At 38.0% G+C, this 15,795-nt stretch overlaps 1 protein-coding gene across 1 annotated transcript; it reads right to left on the bottom strand.

Moving 5' to 3' along the window:
* Positions 1-12,193: 12,193 nt before the first annotated feature.
* On the bottom strand, positions 12,194-13,069 carry LOC110459802. The gene has a single exon (XM_021512250.1). The coding sequence runs from the start codon at positions 13,067-13,069 to the stop codon at positions 12,194-12,196; it is 876 nt and encodes a 291-aa protein (XP_021367925.1).
* Positions 13,070-15,795: the final 2,726 nt, after the last annotated feature.

Below are 15,795 nucleotides of genomic sequence, written 5' to 3'. Positions count from 1 at the left end.
ACTGTTGACAATACCTTCAGTAAGTAAAGCTTTGACAAGACCTTCAGTAAGTAAACTGTTGACAATACCTCCAGTAAGTAAACGGTTGACAAAACCTTCAGTAAGTAAACGGTTGACAAGATCTTCAATAAGTAATCTGTTGACAAGACCTCCAGTAAGTAAACTGTTGACAAGACCTTCAGTTAGTAAACTGTTGACAAGACCTCCAGTAAGTAAACTGTTGACAAGACCTCCAGTAAGTAAACTGTTGACAATACCTCCAGTAAGTAAACGGTTGACAAAACCTTCAGTAAGTAAACGGTTGACAAGACCTTCAGTGAGTAAACTGTTGACAAGACCTCCAGTAAGTTAACTGTTGGAAGACCTCCAGTAATAAACTGTTGACAAGACCTCCAGTAAGTTAACTGTTAACAAGACCTCCAGTAATAAACTGTTGACAAGACCTTCAGTAAGTAAACTGATGACAAGTCATTCAGTAAGTAAACTGTCGACAAAACCTTCAGTAAGTAAACTGTTGAAAAGATCTTCAATAAGCAATCTGTTGACAAGACCTCCAGTAAGTAAACTGTTGACAAGACCTTCAGTAAGTAAACTGTTGACAAGACATTCAGTGAATAAACTGTTGACAAGACCTTCAGTAAGTAAACTGTTACACTAAGATTTGAAAAACAAGAATTCCTTTTTGGTAAACATACATATAACCATACAAAGTTTTATATAGAAAACATCATAATACTCCTTTAAAACAATACATATATAAAACTAAATGCCTAGAAATAGACCTTAATCTGACTAGTCTCAAAAACCATAAAAAATTGAATTAAAAGCACAAAAGATCCTTGTGTATAAACAGAATAAATTAATAAATAAGGATGAGTTAAACCATCAAATAGATAACTGGATGCAATTATAATATGACTATATATATATATATATGACATATTTGTTCTATACATATATACATCTATTGTACTTTATCGTCTCCTCACTGTAATAATAATCATCAAATATTTCATACATTTTAATTCGCCAGGCTTAAGTTAAAATATAATGACCTAGGAGTGCTCCCCATCCCCTGTAATGTTTTGTGCTTTGTGGGGTTTATTTTCTGTTTCAGTTTATTTGGTTTTTCTCTTGTGTGTTTGATGTCATAGGTTTATATATATTGTTTTTGCATCAGTGTCTCGGTGTATGTCTTTATGTTTGTACATGACATTGGCAATTTTTTGCTTAATATCTGCTTATGTGTTAATAATAATATCTTACATGATGATGATGATGTCTGATGATGATGATGATCTTTGTTTAATATGTATAAACAATCATGTACTTAGGAACAATGTCATATATGTTTTGTCTTGTCTTGTAAAAATAAAAAAATAAAAAGTAATCTGTTTAAAAGACCTTCAGTAAGTAAACTGATGACAAGACCTTCAGTAAGTAAACTGTTGACAAGACCTTCAGTAAGAGTGAACTGTTGACAAGACCTTCAGTAAGTAAACCGTTGACAAGACATTCAGTAAGTTAACTGTTTACGAGACCGACAGTTTAACTAATTGGTCCTAAATTAACGTATTGAGCACGTGATGCAGTAAATATGTTTACATTGTTTGAATTTCTGCATCGATTTACAATAATGGTTTTAACTTTTCTGTCCTTTTATCGGATTTATTTCTTCCAACATTGAATCTTTACCGTTTATCTTTCTAAACGATATTTCCTGTTAATGTGCATGCATGTAACTCGATAAATAACGTAGTTACTAAAACTAGTTCAACCCTTACCTTTTTATTTAAAAATCAGTGATTGATCAGATGTTGTGTTCTTCAAAATTCCCCTATAAAAATGTCTTACAATTTGTACATACAATTGAAAATACAGTTTACTATTTTTGCATATGTGTCTATTAGTAAACACGGTCTGCTCTTTAGGGCATTGTGGCTGTCTTTTATTCATGTACAGAAAGGACACTAACCAAGGACATGCGACAACTAAAATATCACGGGTTCGTGCACAACTGAGAGGTAGTGTCTCGTGCTACGTGCGTTGCGCGTGCTGTCTGGTGATGCTACCGTTAGTGTTGTCACTTAGTCTAATTACTTGTTCCATTTAACAACTCTGTTCAATAATAGGGTAACGTGCTTGTTCTGATCGATTATTAAAACGGAAATACCCCCTGAGATAAAAACGTGTTAGAAGGACCGATCGGGACAGGAAATACACACGATTTCTCCATTTCAAGTTATAAGACGGGAATTGAAGTATGTGATACACTAGTAATCAGCACAAAAACCTAACCTGTTTGACTTTGCAGAATTATCTTTATTAAGGATATTTCAATTTCTTTAACCAATCAGCGTGACGTTATAGCATGAAGTTGTATTAATAATCTATTATAAACTTTCCTCGAATATGTTAATATGTGGTAATTTGTGGTAATATGTGGTAATATGTGAATATGTGGTAATATGTGGTAATATGTGGTAATATGTGAATATGTGGTAATATGAGAGTGATATTAACCGCGACGACGACGACCAACTGTACGAACAAGTTCACTACCTGTCACCTTATAATTCCCAAACGGTGACTAAAAAAAATCTTCGACAAGGTTCACATTTCGATTAAAAGAAATCACGCGTTTTCCCACCATGTTCTAATAGTTTCAAGGTTACTTGTGAGTTTGAATTCTATAATTACCATAGAAGACTGACAAGCATTTAAAACACTTAGATGAAAATACTGAAACAACATGCATCGGGTTACAGTAGCGTGATGGATGTTGATCATTGGTCAGCTTTTATTAGCGTGGTATCTTTTTTGCCCTTGTCAATTAAATCGTGTCAGTGTTTAGTAGTCCAAGGTCTATAGGAATTTGTTTTAGTAGGATAGGCATATTTTGATTTGAAGCAATTACATGTACATTCTGTATTTCAGTACCTAAAAGTAGCTATACAAATCGTCTCTAGAATATTATAGTATTTAAAATAATAGACAGAACAATTCCATTCACTTGGATGTCTAAATTTCGAAGTTTAAAAGCAAAAAAGGGGCTTGTAACCCGTCTTTGCGAATCAATGTGAGTGTATTACATGCGACGTTCGCACTGACATTTTTAATGACAGGTCTATCAATCGATGACGCAATCGTAAAAAAACGTCCTAGACAATTCTGGTAAGTATGGTAATCTCAAGCTCAACGTTTACACACAAAATCACCTAATGTCGATAATCAAAAATATCATTTACCTGCATGGCGAGCAACTCTTAGGGTGGTCACAAAAGGGATTTTTTTATGTACATAATTTATAAAAAAAAAAAAAAAAAATGAACGGTAAATTCATCAATACCATTGCATTAGATACTGTAAATTAAAACTTACAGCTGTTATATATGCATCCATACGGCACACTATGTTCAGTATACGTTATCATAAGAATGATCTATTATCGAACTGACTGGCTTACATTTTTAAGGAAGATAGAACAATATCGGCGTTACGTAATACCAGGAAACTACTATTTTTGGCGACATGGTAAGGTGTTGGAAATATGTTGTGCTAGAACATGACAAATTCCAAGTAATTGAAACTCAAATTATACCTTTGTACATGAATACAGTTCAAAGCACGCTGTGCCCGTTTTCAATTCCAGAAATCGAAGGGGAAAAAAATCTATGAACAATTCGTTACAGTGTTTTATTTCTTTTCATGAAAAATATTCAAAATGTCTCATATGTTTGTTACTGTCAGCAACATACGTTTTATTAGCAACATTATCTCAGTCAATTAAGAATAACCAAATGTACAGTAAATACATTGTATAAGCATGGATAAAATGTTTTCTGTCTATATCAGAAAGTCCTACCCTCGATCAGACATTGTTTCGCGGCGTTATTAAAAAACAAGTTATCAAAATAAAGCACAAGTATACATGTATGTGTATACCGTGTATCCCTTTATGATTCATTCCTGCTAACAGAATTTCAATTAAACTATTCATTGACTGCCATTTATTAGTTTGAACAGTTTTATATATCTCTGATAAAGTCCACGCTGACTTTTTACAAGGAACTATGCTTTCCCTTTTAATTTGATCATCCCAAACACTTGAGATAAATAAGCCATTTATTAACCTGACATGTATCTGACAAGTTAAAAAAAAAATGTGAATACCGAAACGTCAACAAAACCAAAATTAGAACCAAATGCCGTTAAATAAACGATCTTGTGAAAAAATTTTCAAACCCCAAATTCCTTTTATTCTACCTTTGAATTATATGGAGTGTCATATCACGACTGTAGCCCAAATTTAATGGTACTAAGAATGGAAGTAATAAGTTTCAGAATCAAACAAAAACGAGGCAGGTCCGTACCATATCTTTGATCAGTATTCGGAACGATTATAATACAGATCAAAATTAGCTTGTACGTCGTCTTTCAAAAAATGTAAGATCTTTAGTTCGGACTTCTTTATAGGCCATTCTTTCCTTTCAGACAAGGATTTCTGTGTGTTATCTGTCTGTTGATCTGTTGACCATCCGGGTGAACAAAATGTAAACTTTTATTATTCTGTTTTCAGTTTTAGATTCAGGCTGTTATTGTTTTCTGCATGATGGACATGTTGCATTTAAGATGGCTCAACACACCTAGAAACAATTTCTTATCGTTGACGTTTGATTGAGTATGTTTTAGTAATTTTCAAAATTGGAGAGTTATTTTTTTCGATGTACGGGCATATTTTGCTCGAAAATAATTCAGTTCGCTGTACTTTTTTCGTAAGTACGTCACGAAAATTGACACTGTAGACGATGTGTCGAGTAACCTTAACTTGTTTTGAAAGTAATCCCAATTCAACATGCTCTCGTTTCATCATTGTCAGACGTAGTCTTCCACAGAATCCATCAGTATCGCCAAATTCATATAACAATTGAAAGCTGTGACTGTCGATACTAAGGTCTTCATAACAAAAGCTTTCGTGGCTTTCCATGGCGGATACTATTCAGACCGCCAGTTCCTGTTCCCAGCTTGACCATAGTTATACGAAGCGGTGGAGCAAAAACATGCTCAATGATAAGTTATCCAATGGTCAAATCAATCTAGCTGTTGTAGCAATTGCTTGTAGTTAAAAGGCTAGGGATCAAAGAGTTTGGAAAAACAGTAAGAAGTTATAGCAGTTCTTTGATATCTTCAAACGTATTATTGTTTTCGGTAGGTCTTTTGTAAGCTACAAATCTAATTGATTAAGTATAATTTAGTCACTCGTCGTACCCAGGGAATGACCTGTCTATATCCAGTAGGGCTAGGAGAATATTCACCTTAACTTGTTTCTGTTCTACAGATGTTACCAAGTTATTATCGGTATCAATTTTCCCCGTTTCCCATTTGTCTTAGGAAATGGCAACATTCGCCATCGCGGACGTCCGTGTTGTAACGGAATATCTACCGTTAATATACAGGTAACTACCGAAATGGAATTCATGATAGTTCGATCAAGTTACTGTAAACACGATAGCCTGACCAACAATTAATAACGTTAATGAACATACTAATTACTTATCATTTTAAAGACGTTTTAATCCGGAAAAGCCAAAGCATATTTTCATTTGAGGCATAGCTTATTTCAGGCTAACATCACATGTAAAAAGTCTGTCGTGAACGTAAACCTCCACTAAATGACCTTTATATCGATTCCAATGTCACTAAATAACCGCAGCGATCGCCAGTCTGCCTGCATTGCATAGCAAGTACATTGACCAGTACAGAAGGTATAGGTGAGGTGGACAGTAACAATACACGTAGAACATTTTATTTTTTGTTATCGGCTCTGGCTACGTACAGCAACGGGTTCTGAGACGTAATTAGTCTTCCCTTGTAACTACAGTATAACAAGGCGATAGAGAGTAATGAGTTATGTTTTTGCTCTGAAATATGTGAGTTGGCAGTCACGGAATAATTCCGGATAATGAACCCATTTGATAAGGGCATATGGAGAACGTATAACGATGATAATGCATATCTCGAAATCCAAGTATGAAAATGTTCACTATTTTCAACCAAAATGCACATATATTATTTATAACAATATTAGAACAGAGGAGTGTTACTCCAATGATAAGGATTTTTCAACACTTCACATGCCTATCTTCTCCTTATCTTTAAATCGCTACCGCCTTTTTTTTTACAGTTATGTGAACGTTGATGATTGATTCATTATCCATTTTTTTGTTTGATATTTCAGTCTTATTTTGTTGCGAAATAACAAGAGGCAAATAATATAAATCGAACATAAAGACATCAAAATTATTTAACAACAGCAACAGTGTTAGGACCTGGTTTATTTCCAAAATTTCCAAGAACTATTCGCTCTAATTCGAAACATTACAACAGCTCTAGCATTTCAAACTCCAATTTCGATCATATTTTACGAGTAAACCGGAAGTTGGAAAGACGCCATTTTAAAGCTGCTGGACGTCATGTGTTTGCGGCAAGATAACGTAATAGCGATATTTGTTTTTTAGAAGAAAATCGAAATAGCGCAAATACAAAATACCTAACCAAATATTACACCTGAAGGTAAAATACCTGTCGGCATTTACTCCTGTAGATAAAGTACCTGTCGGCATATACTCCTGTAGGAAAAGTATCTGTCGGCATATACTCCTGTAGGTAAAGTACCTGTCGGCATATACTCCTTTAGGTGAAGTACCTGTCGGCATATACTCCTGTAGGTAAAGTACCTCTCGGCATATACTCCTTTAAGTGAAGTACCTGTCGGCATATACTCCTGTAGGTAAAGTACCTGTCGGCAAATACTCCTGTAGGTAAAGTACCTGTCGGCATATACTCCTTTAGGTAAAGTACCTGTCTGCATATACTCCTTTAGGTAAAGTACCTGTCGTCATATACTCCTGTAGGTAAAGTACATGTCGTCATATACTCATGTAGGTGAAGTACCTGTCGTCATATACTCCTGTAGGTAAAGTATCTGTCGGCATATACTCCTTTAGGTAAATTACCTGTCGGCATATACTCCTGTAGGTAAATTACCTGTCGTCATATACTCCTGTAGTCCTGTAGGTAAAGTACCTGTCGTCATATCCTCCTGTAGGTAAAGTACCTGTCGGAATATACTCCTTTAGGTGAAGTACCTGTCGGCATATACTCCTTTAGGAAAAGTACCTGTCGGCATATACTCCTGTTGGTGAAGTACCTGTCGTCATATACTCCTGTAAGTAAAGTACCTGTCGTCATATACTCATGTAGGTGAAGTACCTGTCGGCATATACTCCTTTAGGAAAAGTACCTGTCGGCATATACTCCTTTAGGTGAAGTACCTGTCGTCATATACTCATGTAGGTGAAGTCCCTGTCGTCATAAACTCCTGTAGTTAAAGTACCTGTCGTCATATACTCCTGTAAGTAAAGTACCTGTCGTCATATACTCATGTTGGGGAAGTACCTGTCGTCATATATTCCTGTAGGTAAAGTTCCTGTCGTCATATACTCCTGTAGGTAACGTACATGTCGTCATATACTCATGTAGGTGAACTACCTGTCGTCATATACTCCTGTAGGTGAAGCACCTGTCGTCATATACTCCTGTAGGTGAAGCACCTGTCGTCATATACTCCTGTAGGTGAAGCACCTGTCGTCATATACTCCTGTAGGTGAAGTACCTGTCGTCAGGAATATACTCCTGTAGGAAAAGTATCTGTCGGCATATATTCCTGTAGGTAAAGTACCTGACGTCATATTCTCCTGTAGGTGAAGTTCCTGTCGGCATATACTCCTGTAGGTAAATTACCTGTCGGCATATACTCCTGTAGGTAAATTACCTGTCGTCATATACTCCTGTAGTCCAGTAGGTGAAGTACCTGTCGTCATATACACCTGTAGGTAAAGTACCTGTCGTCATATAATCCTGTAGGTAAAGTACCTGTCGGCATTTACTCCTGTAGGAGAAGTACCTGTCGTCATATACTCCTGTAAGTAAAGTACCTGTCGTCATATACTCCTTTAGGTGAAGTACCTGTCGGCCTATACTCCTGTAGGTAAAGTACCTGTCTGCATATACTCCTTTAGGTAAAGTTCCTGTCGTCATATACTCCTGTAGGTAATTTGCCTGTCGGCATATACTGCTGTATGTAAAGTACCTGTCGGCATATACTCCTTTAGGGAAAGTACCTGTCGTCATATACTCCTGTAGTCCAGTAGGTGAAGTACCTGTCGTCATATACACCTGTAGGTAAAGTACCTGTCGTCATATCCTCCTGTAGGTAAAGTACCTGTCGTCATATATTCCTGTAGGTAAAGTACCTGACGTCATATTCTCCTGTAGGTGAAGTTCCTGTCGGCATATACTCCTGTAGGTAAAGTACCTGTTGGCATATACTCCTGTAGGTGAAGTACCTGTCCATATACTCCTTTAAGTGAAGTACCTGTCGGCATATACTCCTTTAGGGAAAGTACCTGTCGTCATATACTCCTGTAAGTAAAGTACCTGTCGTCATATACTCATGTTGGGGAAGTACCTGTCGTCATATATTCCTGTAGGTAAAGTACCTGTCGGTATATACTCATGTAGGTAAAGTACCTGTCGGCATATATTCCTGTAGGTAAAGTACCTGTCGGCATTTACTCCTGTAGGAGAAGTACCTGTCGTCATATACTCCTGTAAGTAAAGTACCTGTCGTCATATACTCCTGTAAGTAAAGTACCTGTCGTCATATACTCCTTTAGGTGAAGTACCTGTCGGCCTATACTCCTGTAGGTAAAGTACCTGTCGTCATATACTGTCTGCATATACTCCTTTAGGTAAAGTTCCTGTCGTCATATACTCCTGTAGGTAAAGTACCAGTCGGCATATACTCCTGTAGGTGAAGTTCCTGTCGTCATATACTCCTGTAGGTAAAGAACCTGTCGTCATATACTCCTGTAGGTAAAGTACCTGTCGTCATATACTCATGTTGGTGAAGTACCTGTCGTCATATATTCCTGTAGGTAAAGTACCTGTCGTCATATACTCCTGTAGGTAAAGTACCTGTCGGCATATACTCCTTTAGGTAAAGTACCTGTCGTCATATACTCCTGTAGTCCTGTAGGTGAAGTACCTGTCGTCATATACTCCTGTAGGTGAAGTACATGTCGTAATATACTCATGTAGGTGAAGTACCAGTCGGCATATACTCCTGTAGGTGAAGTACATGTCGGCATATACTCCTGTAGGTAAATTACCTGTCGGCATATACTCCTTTAGGTAAAGTTCCTGTCGTCATATACTCCTGTAGTCCTGTAGGTGAAGTGCCTGTCGTCATATACTCCTGTAGGTAAAGAACCTGTCGGCATATACTCCTGTAGCTAAAGTACCTGTCGGCATATACTCCTGTAGGTAAAGTTCCTGTCGTCATATACTCCTGTAGGTAAAGTACCTGTCGTCATATACTCCTGTAGGTGAAGTACCTGTCGTAATATACTCATGTAGGTGAAGTACCTGTCGGCATATACTCCTGTAGGTGAAGTACCTGTCGGCATATACTCCTGTAGGTGCTGTGTTCTTTATTGGCCAAAGGCCCTTAGGCTTATAGGTACATGCACATATACATATAACATTCTCTAAAAATACCGTTCAATAATGTGCATATAACAATACTTAATTAACACATTACAGTTATGGAACACCACAATACATGAACCTTAAATTAACGCCTCTTAAAAGCTAAATGTAAATATTTTCCTAAATTGGATAGCTCTCTGACATTATTCATACTAAGTAGTTGTATTGATTTAAAAATCGAGGATTAAAGTACCTGTACAGTAGCCGTACCTTACACTCTACTTGTTCATCTAAAGCGGAGTGGATACAGTAACTAACATATTGGTTATTAGCCAGTTACAGTACAAAGAATGTACCATTCATCGCCTTAAATCGTTTATTAATTCATGTATTAAACTATGTGTTTCTAAATCGACCAAGTCATAAATGATTTTAGTATGAAATTGGACAGAAAAGCGTAAATGTTTACGACGATTAATAGGCTAATTATGTATTAATAACTAGACCTACCGAGGAAATGAATTGAAATTACATCTATCGCATCCAGATGTGTGTTACGATCCCGTCACTAAGTGATTTCTGTTAAAACCACGACAATAAAAGTATTTATATTTTCCGTTACTTGGCTTATAGGCTGGTGTGTTGTGCATTTCGCACGCACATTAACCACTGTGTACGACTAACACCGGATATTGCTAGTAACGAAGCGGGCATGGAAGCTGGACGTATTCATGTCACGTTAAGTTTTCCGATATTTCTTGTATTTTCTGGTAGTGTAGACACAGATAAAGAAGCACGATAGTCAATTTCAAGCATAGACGTAATTCATATCTGTAACAGGAGGCATGTAAAATTGTTGGTGTAGTTGCAAATTATTTACAAAAACAGTCTGCCTAGTGCAGCTAAATCTTCGTTCGCAACAGTAAATATTGTCTTTCCTTGACATTTGCCAGTGGATTATATGCATTTTATTCTACGATGATAATATATGGAATAACTTTACGTTATGCTTCTTTCTTTAGATATTGGCATAACTAATTTTGGTGAAGTGTATGGCGAATAGAAATACATTGTATACGGCGAATAGGAATTTTCAAAATAACTGGTGTACGGCGGATAGTCCATATGGTATACAGTATTCAAGTGTTCTCTTTGCGTAAATGTGATATATTTTGTTAAAGCTAAACTGAAACCAGCGTTCCTCGTAAATCTCCGACTGTCTAAAATGCACGCACTTTATATTATCGTACGTAAGTTGTATAACAACAAAGATTACCAGAAACAACAATGCACTCAATATAGTTGTACAGGTAAGTCAGTATGCTAACCACTAGTCTACCTGTGCTGTAGACTAAAATGATAGGCCAAACACAATATTTGTGTGTCTGTTTTCAGCCCTTCAAATATTAGGGTTGCAAAATATTTTTTTAAAGAAACAACAAAGTTTTAGACCATATTTCAAAGTGCTTATTAAAAAGGAATGAAAATAGAGTTAGAAATCTGGAGTAGGAATAAAACAGACTTGTTCCCTTGCCTGTTAGAGGTATACATATTTTCCACTTTCAGACGTCTGTGTTGCAGATAAATGTGAATAAATTGAGGATACATTAACTTGACTATCGTTTATTTCTTTATTTCTTTACAAATTTAGGTATTAGTGCAGATTTTCTCTACATCATCATTACAATTCCCCCCCCCCCCCCTTATTTTAACACTAATAGGTGTATGAATCATGTTGTGACAGGGAAAGATTCCAACTATCCACCTTATTGTCAGGGTCACATCTAAAGTTCCAACTCTCCTCCTTATTGTCAAGGTCATAGCTTAAGTTCCAACTCTACAACCCTATTGTCAAGGTCACAGCTAAAGTTTCAACTTTCCACCGCTATTGTCTAGGTCACAGCTTAAGTTGTGTTATAGCATGTGAAAAATGGTTAATCCTTATCATTATTTAACTCGACATTCATAAGACTTTCGACAATCTGTACTGCCCCTTCCCTTACGATATCATTCAAAAGTGTTACAGAGCAACATCATTGGTATGTTACTCCAATGGTATAACTGCTCGCTCTTAACATAGTGATGCTAGTATAGCTATTCGCCGTACTTTTTAACATGCTACCTGTAGTTGCCGTACACTTGACAATGAATCAACATCTTTTCGCCGTACACAGACGAAAACACATTTTAGTCAATTACATCGTAATGACTACATATAACCATTATATGCCAGTACATATGCCAGTTACGTCCGTTTCATCATCGTATATGTCATACTTTAATCGTTACATCTCTTCTTCTTTCTTTGTAAATGATTATTTTTCGCGATACGAATAAAGCAGAGTCCAGGCTGGGTACGAATAGCGAAGATTCCAATCGGAATACGAATATAGTAGAGTCCGGGTGGGATACGAATATAGCAGAGTCCAGACGGGATACGAATATAACAGTGTCCATGTGGGATACGAATATAACAGGGTCCGGATGGAATACGAATATAGCAGGGTCTATGTGGGATACGAATATAACAGGGTCCGGGCGGGATTCGAATATAGCAGGGTCCAGGCGGGATACGAATATAGCAGGGTCCATGGGGGATACGAATATAACAGGGTCCGGGCGGGATACGAATAAAGCATGGTCAAGAGTCCAGTCGGGATACGCATATAGCAGGGTCCATGTTGGATACGGATATAGCAGGGTCCAGGCGGGATACGAATATAACAGGGTTCGGGCGGAATACGAATATAGCAGGGACCATGTGGGATACGAATATAACAGGGTCCGGCCGGGATACGAATATAGCAGGGTCCAGGCGGGAGACGAATATAGCAGGGTCCAGGCGGGATACGAATATAAGATGGTTCGGGGGGAATACGAATATAGCAGGGTCTATGTGGGATACGAATATAACAGGGTCCGGACGGGATTCGAATATAGCAGGGTCCAGGCGGGAGACGAATATAGCAGGGTCCAGGCGGGATACGAATATAGCAGTGTCCATGTGGGATACGAATATAGCAGGGTCCGGATGGAATACGAATATAGCAGGGTCCATGTGGGATACTAATATAACAGGGTTTATGTGGGATACGAATATAACAGGGTCCGGGCGGGCTTCGAATATAGCAGGGTCCAGGCGGGATACGAATATAAGATGGTTCGGGGGGAATACGAATATAGCAGGGTCTATGTGGGATACGAATATAGCAGGGTCCATGCGGGAGACGAATATAACAGGGTCCGGGCGGGATACGAATATAGCAGGGTCCAGGGGGGATACGAATATAACAGGGTTCGGGGGGAATACGAATATAGCAGGGTCTATGTGGGATACGAATATAACAGGGTCCGGACGGGATTCGAATATAGCAGGGTCCAGGCGGGAGACGAATATAGCAGGGTCCAGGCGGGATACGAATATAGCAGTGTCCATGTGGGATACGAATATAGCAGGGTCCATGCGGGAGACGAATATAACAGGGTCCGGGCGGGATACGAATATAGCAGGGTCCATGTGGGATACGAATATAACAGGGTCCGGGCGGGATACGAATAAAGCATGGTCAAGAGTCCAGTCGGGATACGAATATAGCAGGGTCCATGTTGGATACGGATATAGCAGGGTCCAGGCGGGATACGAATATAGCATGGTCAAGAGTCCAGGTGGGATACCATTAAAGCATTACCACATGTTGTTTATTGAAAAACAAATACTGTCAACCATAGCATAATCACATGTTGTTTAGTGAGAAACAAATACTGTCAACCATAGCATAATCACATGTTGTTTATTGAAAAACATATACTGTCAACCATAGCATAATCACATGTTGTTTAGTGAGAAACAAATACTGTCAACCATAGCATAATCACATGTTGTTTATTGAGAAACATATACTGTCAACCATAGCATATCATATGTTGTTAAGTGAAAAACAAATACTGTCAACCATAGCATAATCATATTTTGTTTTTGTGAGAAACAAATATTGTCAACGATACCATTATCATACATTGTTTTTGTGAGAAACAAATATTGTCAACGATGACATTATCATAATTATGTTCTAGTGAGACACACATATTGTCAACGATACCATTATCATAATTATGTTCTAGTGAGACACAAATATTGTCAACGATAACATTATCATAATTATGTTCTAGTGAGACACAAATATTGTCAACGATAAAATTATCATATGTTGTTTACATAAACAAATGTTTTCACCGTTATCATTACAACGTATCATATGTTGTTTATAAAGAAATACATATTATTAAACATAGAATTAGCATAATTTATGTTGTTTATAAATAAATATTTATATAAAATTAGCATATGTTGTTAGTCAAATACATCTTGTCACCCATAGTATTACAAAATGTATAGAAAGGACAAATAGTTTTAAACATAGCGTTATCAGATGTTTCAGACAAACACATATTGCCAACCATAGCGTTGTGAGATGCTGTTCAGAGAAACGTATGCTCCTTTCTCTAGCGTTATAAGAGGTTTGTTAGATCACTAGACAAACAAATAACGGTAGATAGGCTAGAAGTTGTAAATAAGGAGACAAAAAGACTGAAGGAAAGGGATCATAAACCTCACAACAAACGAAGTAAAAAACGGGATTTGGAAGGGAGGAACAAAATCTCCATCAGTTGTGGTACCTGCAATGCTGTCTCCTGTCGCCATGCTGGGTTGTGTACCATACCGCCGGCATAGTCATGCTAGGTTGTACACCATACCGTCGGCATAGTCATGCTGGGTTGTACACCATACAGCCGGCATAGTCATGCTGGGTTGGACACCATACCGCCTGCATAGTCATGCTGGGTTGTACACCATACCGTCGGCATAGTCATGCTGGGTTGTACACCATACCGTCGGCATAGTCATGCTGGGTTGTACACCATACGGCCGGCAAAGTCAAGCTGGAATGTACACCATACAGCCGGCATAGTCATGCTGGGTTGGACACCATACCGCCTGCATAGTCATGCTGGGTTGTACACCATACCGTCGGCATAGTCATGCTGGGTTGTACACCATACCGTCGGCATAGTCATGCTGGGTTGTACACCATACGGCCGGCAAAGTCAAGCTGGAATGTACACCATACAGCCGGCATAGTCATGCTGGGTTGTACACCATACCGCCGGCATAGTCATTCTGGGTTGTGTACCATACCGCCGGCATAGTCATGCTGGGTTGTACACCATACCGCCGGCATAGTCATCCTGGGTTGTACACCATACCGCCGGCATAGTCATGCTGGTTGTGTACCATACCGCCGGCATAGTCATGCTGGGTTGTACACCATACCGTCGGCATAGTCATGCTGAGGTGAATACTCCAGTATCTGAAATAAAAAAATAAATACATATATTTAATAAAAATGTCTGCACCACGATGACCTGCAATCATCTGAAAGATCTAATCGTGGTAAAATTTCGATTTTCTTCTACATGTCAGTAGTTTTCACGAAATAATTAATCGAATAATTAATCCGAAATTCAACCTCATTTCAACATTTCGTTAAAACCCGAAATGAAGTCGAGGTTGTTTTCGGTACAATGACGAGCATTCAATAAATGAGTGAGGATTTGTGATTAGACCTGCCTAGGGGAGATTGAAACAAAATCAGGCGTACCAAAGGGATTGCATCTCAGGAACCCCTTCATAGTGATTGAGCATGAAAAATAGACAAAGCAATCGACAAACAGCAATTGTGCTCGAAGCTGGTAATTAAAAATTAACATTTAAGACAGTGAAGGAAGAATGGCGAATTATGGTTGTATGTATTCAGCAATTTTGGCTTTTATTTCGTTATTATCACTACATACATAATCATTTAGAAACGTAACGGATGATGATAGTATTTGTAACATACATAGCGCCTTACATGTACCAGAATCGTATAGACTTCTAACAGGGCGGGGGGTCAGCAATGTTTACCAGAATCGTATAGACTTCTAACAGGGAGGTCAGCAATGTTCGTATAGACTACTAACAGGGAGGTCAGCAATGTTTGTATAGACTTCTAACCGGGAGGTCAGCAATGTTCGTATAGACTACTAACAGGGAGGTCAGCAATGTTTGTATAGACTACTAACAGGGGGGTCAGCAATGTTTGTATAGACTTCTAACAGGGAGGTCAGCAATGTTTGTATAGACTACTAACAGGGGGGTCAGCAATGTTTGTATAGACTACTAACAGGGGGGTCAGCAATGTT

This window comes from Mizuhopecten yessoensis, unplaced genomic scaffold, assembly GCF_002113885.1.
Source record: "Mizuhopecten yessoensis strain PY_sf001 unplaced genomic scaffold, ASM211388v2 scaffold10225, whole genome shotgun sequence".
NCBI classification, from domain to species: Eukaryota; Metazoa; Mollusca; class Bivalvia; order Pectinida; family Pectinidae; genus Mizuhopecten; species Mizuhopecten yessoensis.
Note: the sequence above shows the minus strand (reverse complement) of the source record. Positions and strands in the feature narration are given on the sequence as shown.